Source organism: Coregonus lavaretus (assembly GCF_964263955.1).
Source record: "Coregonus lavaretus genome assembly, chromosome: 15".
Lineage (NCBI taxonomy): Eukaryota > Metazoa > Chordata > Actinopteri > Salmoniformes > Salmonidae > Coregonus > Coregonus lavaretus.
Genome location: NC_140002.1, coordinates 39725498 through 39741823, shown reverse-complemented (window position 1 = coordinate 39741823; position 16326 = coordinate 39725498). Strand labels below are relative to the sequence as shown.

The 16326-nt window shown below is 43.6% G+C and overlaps 1 protein-coding gene across 2 annotated transcripts in view; it reads left to right on the top strand.

Moving 5' to 3' along the window:
* Positions 1 to 16326, top strand: part of LOC311142876 (kelch-like protein 13) — a 95549-nt gene that overhangs the window by 64937 nt on the left and 14286 nt on the right. For both annotated transcript variants that reach the window (XM_084178580.1, XM_084178581.1), the window contains exons 5-6: positions 2709 to 2905; positions 3916 to 4711. In XM_084178580.1, the coding sequence (XP_084034706.1) occupies positions 2709 to 2905; positions 3916 to 4711 (993 nt within the window). The remainder of the gene's footprint in view (positions 1 to 2708; positions 2906 to 3915; positions 4712 to 16326) is intronic.

Genomic DNA, 16326 nt, shown 5'->3' with positions numbered 1-16326 from the left:
TTTAGTCACAAATGTGCTCTTTATGACAGACTGTTACAATTAGGTGAAATCAAACGTTTTTTTGAGCAAGTTACACATCTCAAAAGGCACCGAATTGGTGGACCCAGATGTGTTAAAAGGGAAGTGAGTCACTGTTTAAGCCGGTAATAATATGCTGCTGCAGATGCTGAGCAAAGGCTTTTCACTGCGACCCACAGCCCTCTCTGAGTGAATTATACAGTCTCCAGGCTCTACGTGGTCCTCTGTAGCTCAGCTGGTAGAGCACGGCGCTTGTAACGCCAAGGTAGTGGGTTCGATCCCCGGGACCACCCATACACAAAAAAAATGTATGCACGCATGACTGTAAGTCGCTTTGGATAAAAGCGTCTGCTAAATGGCATATTATTATTATTATTATTATTACATTTCCTTTACATGCAGCCATAATGGTAGGTGTGTGAAAGCTCAGTGGAATGGCGTCTGTTCGTTCTGTTAGCCTTTACTGTCAAAGGCAGAGCTCATATGTAACGCTATTACCTTTTTATCTGACTAGTGCCTTTAAGTTACTAAGTATGTAACTGTGTTGAAAGTCACTGATCCACAAGTAATTTTGCATGCCGAATAACCCTAGGGAATATCAGTAGCCTGGTCAAACTGCGCACTGTGCCCAGCTTGGCGCGTTGTTCCTGATCTTGCACATCTGCTCGGCACCTTCAGCATGCAAAAATGGCTTGCCTGATATTAGGTATTATAAGTTGATGTAATATGTTAGGTTATTGTTATCTACAGTGCCTTCAAAAAGTATTCATACCCCTTGACTTATTCCATATTTTGTTGTTTTACAGCCTGAATTCAAAATGAATTAAATTGACACAATACCCCATAATGACAGTGAAAACATGTTTTTAGAAATGTCTGCAAATGTATTGAAAATGAAATACAGACATATCTCATTTACATAAGTATTCACACCCTTGAGTTCAATACATGCTAGAAGCATCTTTGGCAGCGATTATAGCTGTGAATCTTTTTGGGTAAGTCTCTTAAGAGCTTTGCACACCTGGATTGTGCAACATTTGCCCATTTTTATTATTTTCAGAATTCTTCAACCTCTGTCAAATTGGTTGTTGATCATTGCTAGACAACAATTTTCAGGTCTTACCATAGATTTTCAAGCAGATTTATATCAAAACGGTGACTCGGCCACTCAGGAACATTCACTGTCTTCTTGGTAAGCAACTCCAGTGTAGATTTGGCCTTGTGTTTTAGGTTATTATCCTGCTGAAAGGTGAATTCATCTCCCAGTGTCTGGTGGAAAGCAGGCTGAACCACTTTTTCCTCTAGGATTTTGCCTGTGCTTAGGTCCTTTACGTTTCTTTTTTATCCTGAAAAACTCCCCCAGTCCTTAACAATTACAAGCATACACATAACATGATGCAGCCACCACTATGCAATAAAATATGGAGACTGGTACTCAGTCATGTGTTGTATTGGATTTGCCCCAAACATAACACTTTGTATTCAGGACAAAAAGTGAATTGCTTTGCCACATTTTATGCAGTATTACTTTAGTGCCTTGTTGCAAACAGGATGCGTGTTTTGGAATATTTTTATTCTGTACAGGCTTCCTTCGTTAATTGGGTTGTATTGTTGATCCATCCTCAGTTTTCGCCTATGAAAGCCATTAAACTCTGTAACTGTTTTAAAGTCTCCATTGGCCTCATGGTGAAATCCCTGAGCGGTTTCCTTCCTCTCCGGCAACTGAGTTAGGAAGGATGCCTCTATCTTTGTAGTGACTAGGTGTGTTGATACACCATCCAAAGTGTAATTAATAACTTCACCATGCTCAAAGGGATATTCAATGTCTGTTTTTTTTTTTTTTTTTTTTTTTTACCCATCTACCAATAGGTACCCTTCTTTGCAAGGGTTGTTTTTGAAATTCACTGCTCAACTGAGGGACCTTACAGAGATAATTGTATGTGTGGGGTACAGAGTGAGTCCATGCAACTTATGTGACTTGTTAAGCACATTTTGTCTCCTGAACTTATTTAGGCATGCCATAACAACAGGTTTGAATACTTACGGACTCAAGACATTTCAGCTTTCATTTAGTATTCATTAGTTTAAAAAAATCGAAAAACGTAATTCCACTTTGACATTATGGGGTATAGTGTGTAGGCCAGTGACAATTCAGGTTGTAACACAACACAATTTGGAAAAAGTCAAGGGGTGTGAATACCTTCTGAAGGCACTGTTGAAAAATGTGTTTTACCGGAATAAAAGTAAACTACCGGAGACACAACAGTCATCTGAATAGTTGGCACCTTAATCTAATAGTGGTAGATGGTAGATGTCTAGTCTCCTTTACGGCTCGGATCAGGTGCCTACATAGTATAGACCATAGACATACATCATTTACACACACACACACACACACACACACACGTCAGTTCAGACACATCCAGCTCAGAGAGGCCCAGCTCATGAGCTCAAATTTAGAATGGAAAATGTATGTGTTTATGCAACAAATCTTAGGGAATCATATCGCATCGATTCGTTCTCTAATCCAACCGAATCGCACCTAATCATTTCAATCTAAAATGTATCATTCCTGTATCGTATCGGAGCCTATGTATCTAGATACGTATCAAATCGTCTTGAAAGGGAAAGATGCACATCCCTACTTTACATAATATGTATTTTCTTTCCTCTCTCTCCTCATCACGCAGGTGGAATGAAGGAACAGGATTTAATGTGCATCAAGCTTCATGGTGTCAACCGAATAGGCCTGAAGAAGATCATAGACTTCATCTACACGGCCAAGCTGTCTCTCAACATGGAGAACCTGCAGGACACACTGGAGGCAGCCAGCTTCCTCCAGATCCTCCCCGTGCTCGACTTCTGCAAGGTCTTTCTCATATCTGGGGTAAGGAGCCTAACACAGCCTGCTCATCTAGCCTGCTCAGCCCCCCAGAATCAGCCAGGGGGGTTATACACAGCAGCAGCTTAAGATGCCCCCGACTACTGTACTCTACTGCTTACTTTAATGTCTACATTTGGACTTGCACTGGGATAAAAGCACTGGGGCCGTACTCGTGAACTTTTGTTTAGACCTGAGGTTTATTATACCTGGGATAAAATGGCTAGTGGCTAGCTTTTCTCATAGGCCAACCTGGCACAATCCATGACACTGAGGATGGATGACCAGCTGAGCACATAATTATATCCGGGAACTGATTCCATATCAACAAATTAAAATCGTTGACGTAGTTGGACGTGCCCTATTTCACTTGAGGACCTGCAGTGGAGTGTTTTCTCCTTTGTAAAAAAACGTACCCTGAATGGGATTCGTGAGGTCCCTGGCAATTTCCCAGCCCTAGTATGAATACAAATGTACATGTTATATAATCCTCCTACTTTCTTCTGTAAAAGTACATGAATGTGTGTGAAATAGATAAGCAAAAATTGGGAATTTGGTCAAATATGCAAAAGGTGCCTTTTTAATTTTGTGTAACTTCAGTAGCCTAGTCAAGGAAGCATCATGCAATATATATTGATTGGCACACTGCACTTTAGACCGAGGCATGGGTTACATTTACATTTTAGTCATTTAGCAGACGCTCTTATCCAGATTAGTTAGTGAGTGCATACATTTTTCATACTTTTACAAAATAAACCTTAAAGTTTGAGGTTTTAGAATCTCCCTCTGGTGGCCGAGTTGACCTGATAGGTTGATTCGTTATTCTGATCCTGGATATAATTATGTGCTCACCTCGTCGTCCTCAGCATCAAGGCTAATTGTGCCAGGTTTGCCTTTGAGAAAAGCTAGCTACTAGCCATTTTAGACCACAGGTATAAACCACGGGTCTAAGCAAAAGTTTGTGTGTGATTAAGAGTGATTGCTTCTCACTGCTTCCCCTTTCTCCTTGGCTGCAGGTGTCCCTGGATAACTGTGTGGAGGTGGGGCGCATAGCTAACGCATACAACCTCACTGAGGTAGACAAATACGTCAACAACTTCATCCTCAAGAACTTCCCCTCGTTTCTGGGCACGGGGGAGTTTATCAAGCTGCCCTTTGAGCGGCTGGCCTTTGTTCTGTCCAGTAACAGTCTGAAGCACTGCAGCGAGCTGGACCTGTTCAAGGCCGCGTGCCGCTGGCTCCGCTATGAGGACGGACGCATGGACCACGCCCCCAAGCTCATGAAGAACATCCGCTTCCCCCTCATGAACCCCCAGGAGCTCATCAACTACGTGCAGACTGTAGACTTTATGCGCACAGACAACACATGCGTTAACCTCCTCCTGGAGGCCAGTAACTACCAGATGATGCCCTACATGCAGCCGGTCATGCAGTCGGAGAGGACGGCCATCCGCTCAGACAGCGGCCACCTGGTCACCCTGGGTGGCGTCCTGCGCCAACAGCTGGTGGTCAGTAAGGAGCTGCGTCTGTTTGACGAGAAGGCCCACGAGTGGAAGGCGCTGGCGCCCATGGACGCCCCCCGCTACCAGCACGGCATCGCCGTCATCGGCAACTTCCTCTACGTGGTGGGAGGCCAGAGCAACTACGACACCAAAGGCAAGACGGCGGTGGACACGGTGTTCCGGTACGACCCGCGCTACAACAAGTGGATGCAGGTGGCGTGCCTTAACGAAAAACGTACTTTCTTCCACCTCAGCGCTCTCAAAGGACACCTCTACGCCGTGGGTGGCCGCAACGCTGCGGGAGAGCTGGGTGAGTTTAATTCATTACGCCCGGCTTATTACTCTTCTTTTAGTCCTTTAGTCTAATGCTGCAACATACACTACATGACCAATAGTATGTGGACACCTGCTTGTCGAACATCTCATTCCAAAATCATGGGCGTTAATATGGAGTAGGCCCCCCCTTCGCTGCTATAACAGCCTCCACTCTTCTGGGAAGGCTTTCCACTAAATGTAGGAACGTTGCTGCGGGGACTTGCTTCCATTCAGACAATAGAGTATTAGTGAGGTCGGGCATTGATGTTGGGCGATTAGGCCTGGCTCGCAGTCGGCGTTCCAATTCATCCCAGAAGTGTTTGATGGCGTTGAGGTCAGAGCTTTGTGCAGGCCAGTCAAGTTCTTCCACACCGATCTCGACAAACCATTTCTGTATGGACCTCACTTTGTGCACGGGGGCATTGTCATGCTGAAACAGGAAAGAGCCTTCCCCTAACTGTTGCCACAAAGTTGGAAGCACACGTCTAGAATGTAATTGTATGCTGTGGCGTTAAGATTTCCCTTCACTGGAACTAAGGGGCCTAGCCCGAACAATGAAAACCAGCCCCAGACAATTATTCCTCCTCCACCAAACTTTACAGTTGGCACTATGCATTCGGGCAGGTAGCGTTCTCCTGGCATCCACCAAACCCAGATTGGTCCGTCGGACTGCCAGATGGGGAAGCGTGATTAATCACTACAGAGAAAGCGTTTCCACTGCTCTAGAGTCCAATGGTGGCAAGCTTTACACCACTCCAGCCAACGCTTGGCATTGCGCATGGTGATCTTAGGCTTGTGTGCGGCTGCTCGGCCATGGAAACCCATTTAATGAAGCTCCCGACGAACAGTTTGTGTGCTGACGTTGCTTCCAAAGGCAGTTTGGAACTCTGTAGTGAGTGTTGCAACCGAGGACAGACAATTTTTACATGCTACACGCTTCAGCACTCTGCAGTCCCGTTCTGTGTGCTTGTGTGGCCTACCACTTTGCGGCTGAGCCATTGTTGTTCCTAGATGTTTCCAGAAATTTCATGAACTGACTTGTTGGAAAGGTGGCATCCTATGACAGTGCCACATTGAATGTCACTGAGCTCTTCAGTAAGGCCATTCTACTGCCAACGTTTGTCTTTGGAGATTGCATGGCTGTGTGCTCGATTTTATACACCTGTCAGCAATAGCCAAATCAACTAATTTGAAGATGGTCAAAGGCAAGCACAAGGTACACACTGTAACAATGTAGCATTGTATTAGCATACAGTGCCTTTAGAAAGTATTCAGACTTTTTCCACATTTTGTAACTTTACAGCCTTATTATAATGAATTAAATTGATTTTTTTCCATTAGCAATCTGCACACAATAGCCCATAGTGGCAAAGAGAAAACAGGTTTTTAGACATTTTTGCAAATGTATTAAAAATCAAAAACAGAAATACCTTATTTGCATAAGTATTCAGACCCTTTGCTATGAGACTCGAAATTGAGCTCAGGTGCATCCTGTTTCCGTTGATCATCCTTGAGATGTTTCTACAACTTGATTGGAGTCCACCTGTGGTAAATTCAATTGATTGGACCTGATTTGGAAAGGCACACAGAGTGTCTTGTTTGCAATGCTGTTTGAAAATAATTACATCATAGACATCCTTATGAATCTAAGCATGGCACTTTCAAAACGTACCTTTCCACCCAGACAGAGGCTCTACCGACGCAGAAAAATGTGAGCTTCAACTGCTGGCTACTCGTCCGTTGTATAACCCAACGACAGAAGTGCTTCTCTAAAAGCTGCCTGGGTTTAAACAAACATCTTCTCTTTTCAGACAGAGAAAAGCTCAATTAATAGGGATAGAATAGCAATGTCCATTTTTTATCTCCTCTAATATTATAGGCTGAAGCTCAGCTTCAGAATGTCATAGAGAGGAATCAATATATCCCCACATGCATCGGCGTCACGTCTTTCGCGGGCATTTTAGAGCTTGTTTCGAGTTAAGCATCGTTATAGAACGCTTGATATAATTTGGATACGTTTTATGCATTTATTTCAAAATATAAAGCAAACAATAGAGAGAGAGAGGGGGGAGAGAGCGAGAGCGAGCGAGATTAGGATGTAGTCTATTTAAATCTAAAAAATACAAGGTAAACAGGTGATAGATAATTTAGTAATCTTACAAATTAATGCGAGTGTATGATCAACACTTACCTTTTATTCAAAGACAAGTTAACTCGCTTGGCCTTCCTGGCAGCAAAAGCATGCACTGCTTGTTGGAGGTTAATTTTGTAAGACAACTCGTGCTCAATTGATATGGTGGCGAGTCCATTGAGTCTCTCTTGACTCATAGTAGAGCTCAGGTAGTTTTTGATGAGTTTGAGCTTGGAGAATGTCACCAGGAGTGTGAGAAGAACTCTCAGGGCAACAAAGGCATTGGGATACAAGGAGGCCATTTGGTGTCTGGATATGTACTCTAGTGCGTTGAGTGGTTTTGCCTCACTGTCCAGTCTCCTGCTCAAGACTTTGACTCCTTACACAGAACTTTACCATCGATGTCCCTGGAATCCCCTAACGTAAGGGCCCTCTCCAGTGTTGCGCAGTCCCTGGTAAGTGCTGTAGTGTGCATGTCCTTGATGGTGGGGATGTTTTAAAGAATGCTGAAAATACTGCTGTGCTCTTCGAGCTGCGTAAACCGCTTGTTTGACGGACTGAATAGCAGAATCAAGAATCTGATTAAAGAAATGTACTTTGAATTTCTGCTGAGGGTCAGTCACAGGCTCGTCCTCTCCCTTGTAGCCAAACAGACTCCTCTTCTTCCTGGGATGGACTGTGGGCTGCACTGGGAAACAGGGCTCAATACCCATCTCCTCTGCCAACTCTTTTGCACTTGCTTAAGCGCCAGCGAAAGCTGCATCGGATCGGTAGTCTTGGAGGAATACCCTGTTTGAGTTCAGTTGAGCCACTGCTAGTGAAAGTTTAAAACTCACCACCTGCAAACTCTTACTGGTGATGTTCACTTCGAACAAGATGTCATACCAAACAACCACTGCGCACATGAAGCCAAAGTTGTTCATCTTGGTGGCGATGCTGTTTGCCTCCAACCTTGTTTTAGCACCACAGCTGCCTATGAGCTTGGTGTCAGTGGCGGTCGACAACAGGGCATCATAAATCTCCCCGCGTTGGTAACGCACAGGTTTCACAGTCTCCACGCGGCTCTCCCATCTCGTGGCGCTGAGGAGTTTCACTGTGAGTCCATCTTTTACTTGCTCTTTCAACACGTCCCAGAGGTGTGTAGATCGGGATAGAAATGTATAAATCTCTTGGATGGTGTTAAAAAAACTCAGCCGCCTCCAAGCAACACGATTCTGCATCAGAGAGAACCAGGTTCAGCGAGTGCGTGCTGCATGCACAAAAAAAGGCCCTCTGATTGATATCCTGTACTCTCTTTTGAACTCCGCTGTGCCTCCCCCGCATATTCGCCCTGTTGTCATAACCCTGCCCTCTCATGTCCATGATGGCGATGCCATGTTTCTGTAGTTTTGAGATGAGCAACTCGGTCATGCCCGCCCCCGTTGCGTCAAGCAGTTCACTAAACTCCAGGATGTGCTCTTTCGTACACACTGACCCATCATCCTCGGTTGAAACAAAATGCACCACCATGGTCATCTGCTCTGTTTTGCTCTTGTCTGGTGTGCAGTCCGAAATTATATAAAAATATTTGGCTGCTTTTAGATCACTGCACACTGTCTGCTGGATCTCTTGTGCCAGCATGTCAATGATTTCGTTCTGGATTATTATACCGAGGTAGTGCACATGTTTCTTTGGACTGTATTCTCCTTACATGCTCCTTCATGATTCCATCAAAGATACCCAGCATTTCCACTAACTTCAGAAAGTTCCCATTATTTGGCTCGTTCAGCCTATCGGTGGTCCCACGTAACGCAATGTTCTGGGTGGCCATTACGCGTATCAGGGCTATGAGCCTCTGCAGCACCTGCTGCCAGTGGAGAGTCTCTCCGTCAATAGCCCGTTGGGCTTGGGCATCGATAGTTTGCTTGGACACCAGCCTGATCTCCAGCTCCTTCCACCTTTGGAAACTATCTAGGTGGTCATGCGACTTCTCATGCGAGCTGAGGAGGTGGCACAGATTCTTCCAGTCCCTGGTTCCATCCCTGACCAGCGCAGATTTGCACTCGTGTGAAAAAAGTTTGCAGCAAAAACAGAAGGCTGCATCATTTTGCTTGGAAGAGACAAGCCATGTTCTCTCCACTCTCTCCCCGTTCGCCATCCTCCTAATGTAGTGGGCCACCGAAAACTTTCTTTGCCCCTCATCTCTTGGGAAATGCCCCTCTTTATCCTGATGTGGCCCAGCCTGTACTAACATATCCCGTAAAGATCCATTCATATATTTTGGCCACTCACCGGGATCTTTTAGTTATTTTTTCTCTGGGAGTTGGATTTAGCAGCACCACCACCACTGTCATCGGGGACGGGGAGCTACGAATCTGGGTCTGGTTCCAAGATAGTAGGGTCTTCGCCAGCGTTGTTTGGAGGTGTGGCTAGGCCTGGTGCAACCACCTGTTCTTGTCCAGCCAGAGAGCTGTCATCATCAGTGGAAGTGCATGGCTCGGACTCCCGGTTTGCCCTCTTCGCTGCTAGAATCAGCGAACGGGGGCTCGTTGTTCTCGGCGAATGAATGGCCTGTCCTCTGAGGTTTGTCACTCTCCACACCGGCTGATGGACATTGCTGCACGCTGATCAATTTCAGCAGCAAATTTCTTTGGTTTAGAGATTGTGCCTCTTCTCATTCGTTTTTTAAAATATTCGCTTCCTGGTTGTTTTTGTCTCTTAGACATGGTAGCAAATTGTTTCAAATCTCTATAGCTTACTTTTAGCTCAAATTATATCCACTAGTAGTAGCTAGCTAACATTAACAGGCTAGGTTAGGCTACTGCCTTAATCGTCTTCATCATACACAAACATAAAAAAACAACAATCATTTAATTGGCAGATTCATTTTTATTAATTCACAATTGGATAATCCCATATAAACACACACATCACCATAACTACCAAGGATAGTGGGAGTGAACTTCGGGAGAAGAGGGAATGGGGTGAGGGCGGGAACTGCAGCAACACTATGAGCTGGTGGCTGGGGTGCCGTTGGCGGTGTAGCAGCCGATCAGGGGCGCCGGAGGGCGGCAGCCAATTGTCAAAATGCCGCCCCAAATTCAAGTGCCGACATAGGCGGCTGTCTAATCTTGCCTAATGGGAGGGCCGACCCTGACAGCCTGGCTCCTGGGACTCACTGGGCCATAGCCTCAGTTGACCTGCTCTTACTTGGGGCCAAGGTAAGACCGCAGGGGCTTTTTGGTAGAGCCTGACCGATTTATCGGTTAACCGATATTATCCTTTAACGGATGTATTTGTATCTGCATTTAATCCACCGAAAAGGACCGATATAAAATGCGGGAAAAATGCTTGGGAAAAAAGCTGTTCTTCATAGAATTTGACTTTATTTATGCATTTCAGTATATTTGTCCTGAGCTTGCCAGCTCAATAAAGTACAAAGAAATTGCACTGGCCATATACTGTTATGTGAAGTGTCATGGTAGGGTGTGTGGTGTCATGACAAACAATGGATACTATGCCCAAATGTAAAGCAAGTGCCGTGCTAAGAATGTTCAACTCTGTGGTAACAATGTTACAGCCCTTTGACTTTAGTTAAGCCTACAAAATCTTGTGTGTGTTATTTGCTTTTTCAAAGGGTATTCCTCAAGCTCTGTCATTCAAATGTTTTCAGAGACACAAAAAAACATAGCAGGTTACAAAGTAGCTCATCGTAGCTACGTTTTGATGTATGGGTTGTCACTTGTCAGGAACTGGTCCAAATTCACGTTCCGCCACCCCCATCTAACCAGCTAAAGTTGTCCACATGCTTCCCAGCCCAAACAGTTCAGAAGTGTTTGTGCATATATTATGACGAAATTTTTGTTCGTTTTGGATTTTGGTACGAGTTTTTTCAGCTGTTCGGGCATACACATTTTTTTAACGAGGCCAGCCGAAGTTCGGGAGCCGAAGTCTACGCCCCTGGGTCTGTGATTGGTCAACTGTAGGGATTCTTCAATAAAGTCTTTGTTGTCATTCAACAAGAGACGACTCGTTTTCATGCACATTTTTTTATTGAGAAATACTGCATCGAACATCTTAGTTAATGTAAAATTGCGGACTAAGATCTCCTCTGCAAAAACGTCGAAATTAATGACAGATTTCTTGAGTTATCATAGATCATTTCTGACTATTTTGAGGAAGTGTATATTGGCTACAGCGTCTCAAAATGGACAAACCGTAACTAGCTGACACCTTAACTAGCTGTGAGAGAGTACTTGATGCTGTTCACTGAGGGTTAGTGCTATCCGGAATCCTTGGGACGTCCCTACGCTAAACCCAAACCTTAACCCTTACAGTAACCATTTTAAATATAAACTTCAATGGGGTAGAGACGTCCCAAGGAATCCCGGATTGCAAGGACCGTTCACTGCGGCATCGCTTTGAGCGAGAGGCAGCGTTGTGCCAGTGGCTAATTTTGTGCTTGATGTTTTTCCTTTCAAGTGACAACTACCAGAATTGAGTGGCTACAGCCCAACAATCGATGAAAACATAGCTAAATACTAATACATTGAATATGTGTCCAACTGGCTAGAATGAGGCAGCTCAGTCTTCAGAGCCTAGGCACATTTTTGCTGGAATCAGTTTATCCTCCTTTCACTAGAGTAACACACAGTTTTTCCATTAAAAAATCTAAATGTGATGTGGTGCTTACATGAAGGTTCTTTCCTCAAATTTAAGAAATCAGCTCTCTGAGTATCTTTCTAGGGCTGTTTTAAGCACAATCCATACAGATTTTTTTGTTTTTTCCATTCCAGCTATAATAATAAAAATATTGGCAGATACAGTGCATTCGGAAAGTATTCAGACCCCCTGACTTTTTCCACATTTTGTTACGTTACAGCCTTATTCTAAAATTGATTAAATAGTTTTTTCCCCCTCATCAATCTACACACAATACCCCATAATGACAAAGCAAAAACAGGTTTGTAGAAATTTTAGCAAATGTATAAAAAAAGATTTAAAAAATGAAATATCACATTTGCGTAAGTATTCAGACCCTTTACTCAGTACTTTGTTGAAGCACCTCTGGCTGGGCCACTCAAGGACTTGTCCCGAAGCCACTCCTGCGTTGTCTTGGCTGTGTGTTTAGGGTCGTTGTCCTGTTGGAAGGTGAACCTTTGCCCCGGTCTGAGGTCTTGAGCACTCTGGAGCAGGTTTTCATCAAGGATCTCTCTGTACTTTGCTCCGTTCATCTTTCCCTTGATCCTGACTAGTCTCCCCAGTCCCTGCCACTGGTTAACATCCCCACAGCATGATGCTGCCACCACCATGCTTCACTGTAGGGATGGTGGCAGGTCTCCTCCAGACGTGATGCTTGGCATTCAGGCCAAAGAGTTCAATCTTAGTTTCATCAGACCAGAGAGTATTGTTTCTCATGGTCTGAGAGTCTTTAGGTGCCTTTTGGCAAATGTGCCTTTTACTGAGGAGTGGCTTCCGTCTGGCCACTCTACCATAAAGGCCTGATTGGTGGAGTGCTGCAGAGATGGTTGTCCTTCTGGAAGGTTCTCCCATCTTCACAGAGGAACTCTAGAGCTCTGTCAGAGTGACCATTGGGTTCTTGGTCACCTCCCTGACCGAGGCCCTTCTCCCCCGATTGCTCAGTTTGGCCGGGCGGTTCCAAACTTCTTCCATTTAAGAATGATGGAGGCCAGTGTGTTCTTACGGATATTTCCTTCGACCCTATGGCTTGTTTTTTTCTCTGAAATGCAGTGTCAACTATGGAACCTTGAATAGACAGGTGTGTGCCTTTCCAAATGAATTTACCACAGGTAGACTCCAATCAAGTTGTAGAAACATCTCAAGGATGATCAATGGAAACAGGATGCACCTGAGCTCAATTTCGAGTCTCATAGCAAAGAGTCTGAAGACTAAATAAGGTATTTCTGTTTTAAATTGTTTATACATTTACAACAATTTATAAAAACCAGTTTTTCGCTTTGTCATTATGAGGTATTGTGTGTAGATTGATCAGGAAAAAAAGTAATTTAATTCATTTTAGAATAAGGCTGTAACGTAACAAAATGTGGCAAAAGTGAAGGGGTCTGAATACCTTCCGAATGCACTTTATCGGTTATCGGTGAATATTTCCACTCTAAAATCGGAATCTGTATCGGATCCGAAAATCTCATATCGGTCAGGCTCTACTTTTTGGATGGCATTTACATAACAATGGCTAACTGTGAACATGGGTTTACGTCTGCGATGGTTAACACCTCACAAATCCACTGTTTTGATTATGCAGAGGTTGTTGATTCTGCTCTTCACAAGTCCTCAATGTCTAGTTATGAAAACACAATTTCCCTAGTATAACATCAGGGGTGTGTACTAGTGTAACACTGGTGTTGCAGTTGAAAAGCAGCACCAGTTTCCTGTGCTTGTCACTACCTGTTATCCTTGGGAAGCCAGTCTGGCACTCAGACATTCTATCACTTGTTTCAGACGCAGCACAGAGTTCAGCCTTTTGTACATAAATCCTTTTGATGTAACCATGCGGAGGAGGGAGGGTTTTGAAACCTTGATTTGCGACTGAGGTTTTGTCAGCTTATTTTAAAAGATTTAAAGAACATGAAAGGCTGCCCTCGGTCAGGGCAGTGACACACACAAACACAAACAGATTTGTTAACCTTAGTTATGATGGAGGACGTGGTTATATTTACAGGTTTAAAGGCCATCCATCCTGTTTATACCTCTATGGCCACTCTCCATAACTGTCCATGTGAAAGCCTGTCATATTAATCCAATCTACTAGGACAGCCAGAGTACAAACATGGGAGGAACAATGACAGCACTGCTATCTCTGATGTTTAAATAATGTAGGAAGCTCTTGTAAATATAGCAGCATGTAACTAAAGCTCTTGAGCACTCATTTGCATTTATATCTTAAAGCACCAAGCACTCTGGAGACGAGTGCAAATGTACTTGGTAGCGAGATAGAGCTATTACTTAATTTATTAGGTTTGGATATTTTTCAGAATGCATTCTAGCAAATCGTCAGTTATTGTTTAGTGGGGATAGAGAAAGAACAGAAATAGAACAGAAGACTAATGACTATTGTTCTAATGAATCACTAATGCCTGCTGCTGCCGTTTTAGTCTCCCAGTAAAATTCCTTAAAAATGTATTTATTCTTAGAATGATTTGGACTTAAGGCCTAGTTTGCCTCCCCTTTGACAAGTTCTCACAGCAAATATCTGTGGCGCGAGAACGATGAAAACGTGATGTAGGTCTAATGTGAGTGTGAACGCTATGGCCATACGTTGTTGATGCTTTGAATTGGAGACCATCCATTTGGTCCACTGGGACTTCTGTGTCAGAGCTGTAGCCAGAGCTCTTTCTATTTGGGCCTGGATTAGACCCAAAGTAAGCCCATATTGAGTCTCAGCCAGGGACAAGCCTATTTGTGCCAAAAATGGTGCTGATTTGACTCTTGGGATCTGTTTACGCTCACATTCAACACACAAAGCACAGGTCAGTAAAGAGAGTGGAGGGTCCAGGAAGACCCTTTTGACTATGATATAATCCGAGCTTTAGGAGATCATCTATGGAGACTTGTGTTTGTCTTAGAGCTGGGGCCCTCATGGACAATGGGGCGTATTCCACAGGCAGGGACACACACACTCACTAACTGGGTCAACTGATCAATACTGCGAGGTCAGGGTTATTGCATCATGTAACCAAGAAATAGGAGGCTTGAGTGTTTGACATCCTCACCTGGACAGCCAGGTGGTGTCTAAGACCTCATCACCCTACAACCCAGTTTCTCTTTTAGGCTACATGATGATATTCTACTTCTAACTGACATATGGAGACTCCTCTGTGTGCCTGCAAGCTTGAGAAATCAGCTTTGCACTCTGTCTGGAAACTTGATTGGACAAATCTTTTTCTGACCTAACAAATCACTGCAGAATTGAGAGGGCCCACACCGTGTGGTGTAAAGAGAACATCCCAGTCTGGCCCCCAGGCTAGCCTACACCACTGAATAATTATAAGTGCCTTTTGCCCCCAGCTTCAAGTGCTGAGGCGGTGTTCCCTAGTAGGAAGTTTGCTGTGTGCAGCTCACCCTGCACTATCAGCGCAAACATAAATATCACTGTCATGTCTACTTCTGATAAGCCGCTCAGTAAAGTGCTAAATAACTTGCTAGTAACAGATGAGATTCATATACTGACTGATTTCTGAAACTCATTTAGATACTACCTTTGATGATATAGTGGTAGCAATACATGGTTATAACATCTACAGAAAAGACAGAAATGCCAATGGGGGTAGTGTTGCGCTCTATATTCAGAGCCACATTCCAGTAAAGCTTAGAGAGGATCTCATGTACTTCAAATACTGTTCAAGTAATATGGCTACAGGTTCATCTGCCACACCTAAAGCCCATTCTTGTTAGGAAGCTGCTATAGACCACTGAGTGCTAGCAGTCAGTATCTGGATAATATGTGTGAAATGCTTGATAATGTATGTGAAATCAACAGAGAGGTATATTTTCTGGGTGACCTAAATATTGACTGGCTTTCATCAAGCTGCACACTCAAGAAAAAGCTTCAAACTGTAACCAGTTCCTGCAACCAGGTTCAGGTTATCAGTCAACCTACCAGGGTATTTACAAACAGCACAGGAATTAAATAATCCACGTGTACTGAGCACATCATTACTAATGCTGCAGAAATCTGTTGTAAAGCCGTATCCAAATCTATCGGATGTAGTGATCACAATATGGTAGCCATATCTAGGAAAACCAAAGTTCCAAAGGCTGGACCTAATATTGTGTATGAGGTTCTACAAGAGGTTTTGTAGTTAATCCTATATTGGTGTTGTAAAGAATATTTGCTGGTCTGTGGTGTGTAATGAGGATCAACCAGACACTGCACTTGACACATTTATGAAATTGCTTACTCCAGTTACTAATAAGCATGCAACCATTAAGAAAATGACTGTAAAAACTGTTAAATCCCCATAGATTGATGAGGAATTGAAAAATGTTATGGTTGAGAGGGATGAGGCAAAAGGTATGACAAATAAGTCTGGCTGAATAACCTATTGGCAAACCTACTGAAATTTGAGAAATCATGTGACCAAAAAGAAGAAGAAACTATACTATGAAACAAAGATGAATGATAGTAAAAGGTTTGTTGCACCTTAAATTACAACAAACTCAGCTCCATCATTCATTGAATCAGATGGCTCATTCATCACAAAACCCACTGATATTGCCAACTAATGATTTTGTAAATTGGCAAGATTAGCAAACTTAGTCATGACATGCCAGCAAGAAACGCCGAACCTACACATCCAAGTATAACTGACCAAATTATGAAAGATGCATTGTAATTTTGAATTCCGTAAAGTGAGTGTGGAAGAGCTGAAAAAATTGTTGTCTATCAAAAATGACAAGCTACCTAGGTCTGACAACTTGGATGGGAAATGACTGAGGATGATAGCGGATGATATTGCCAC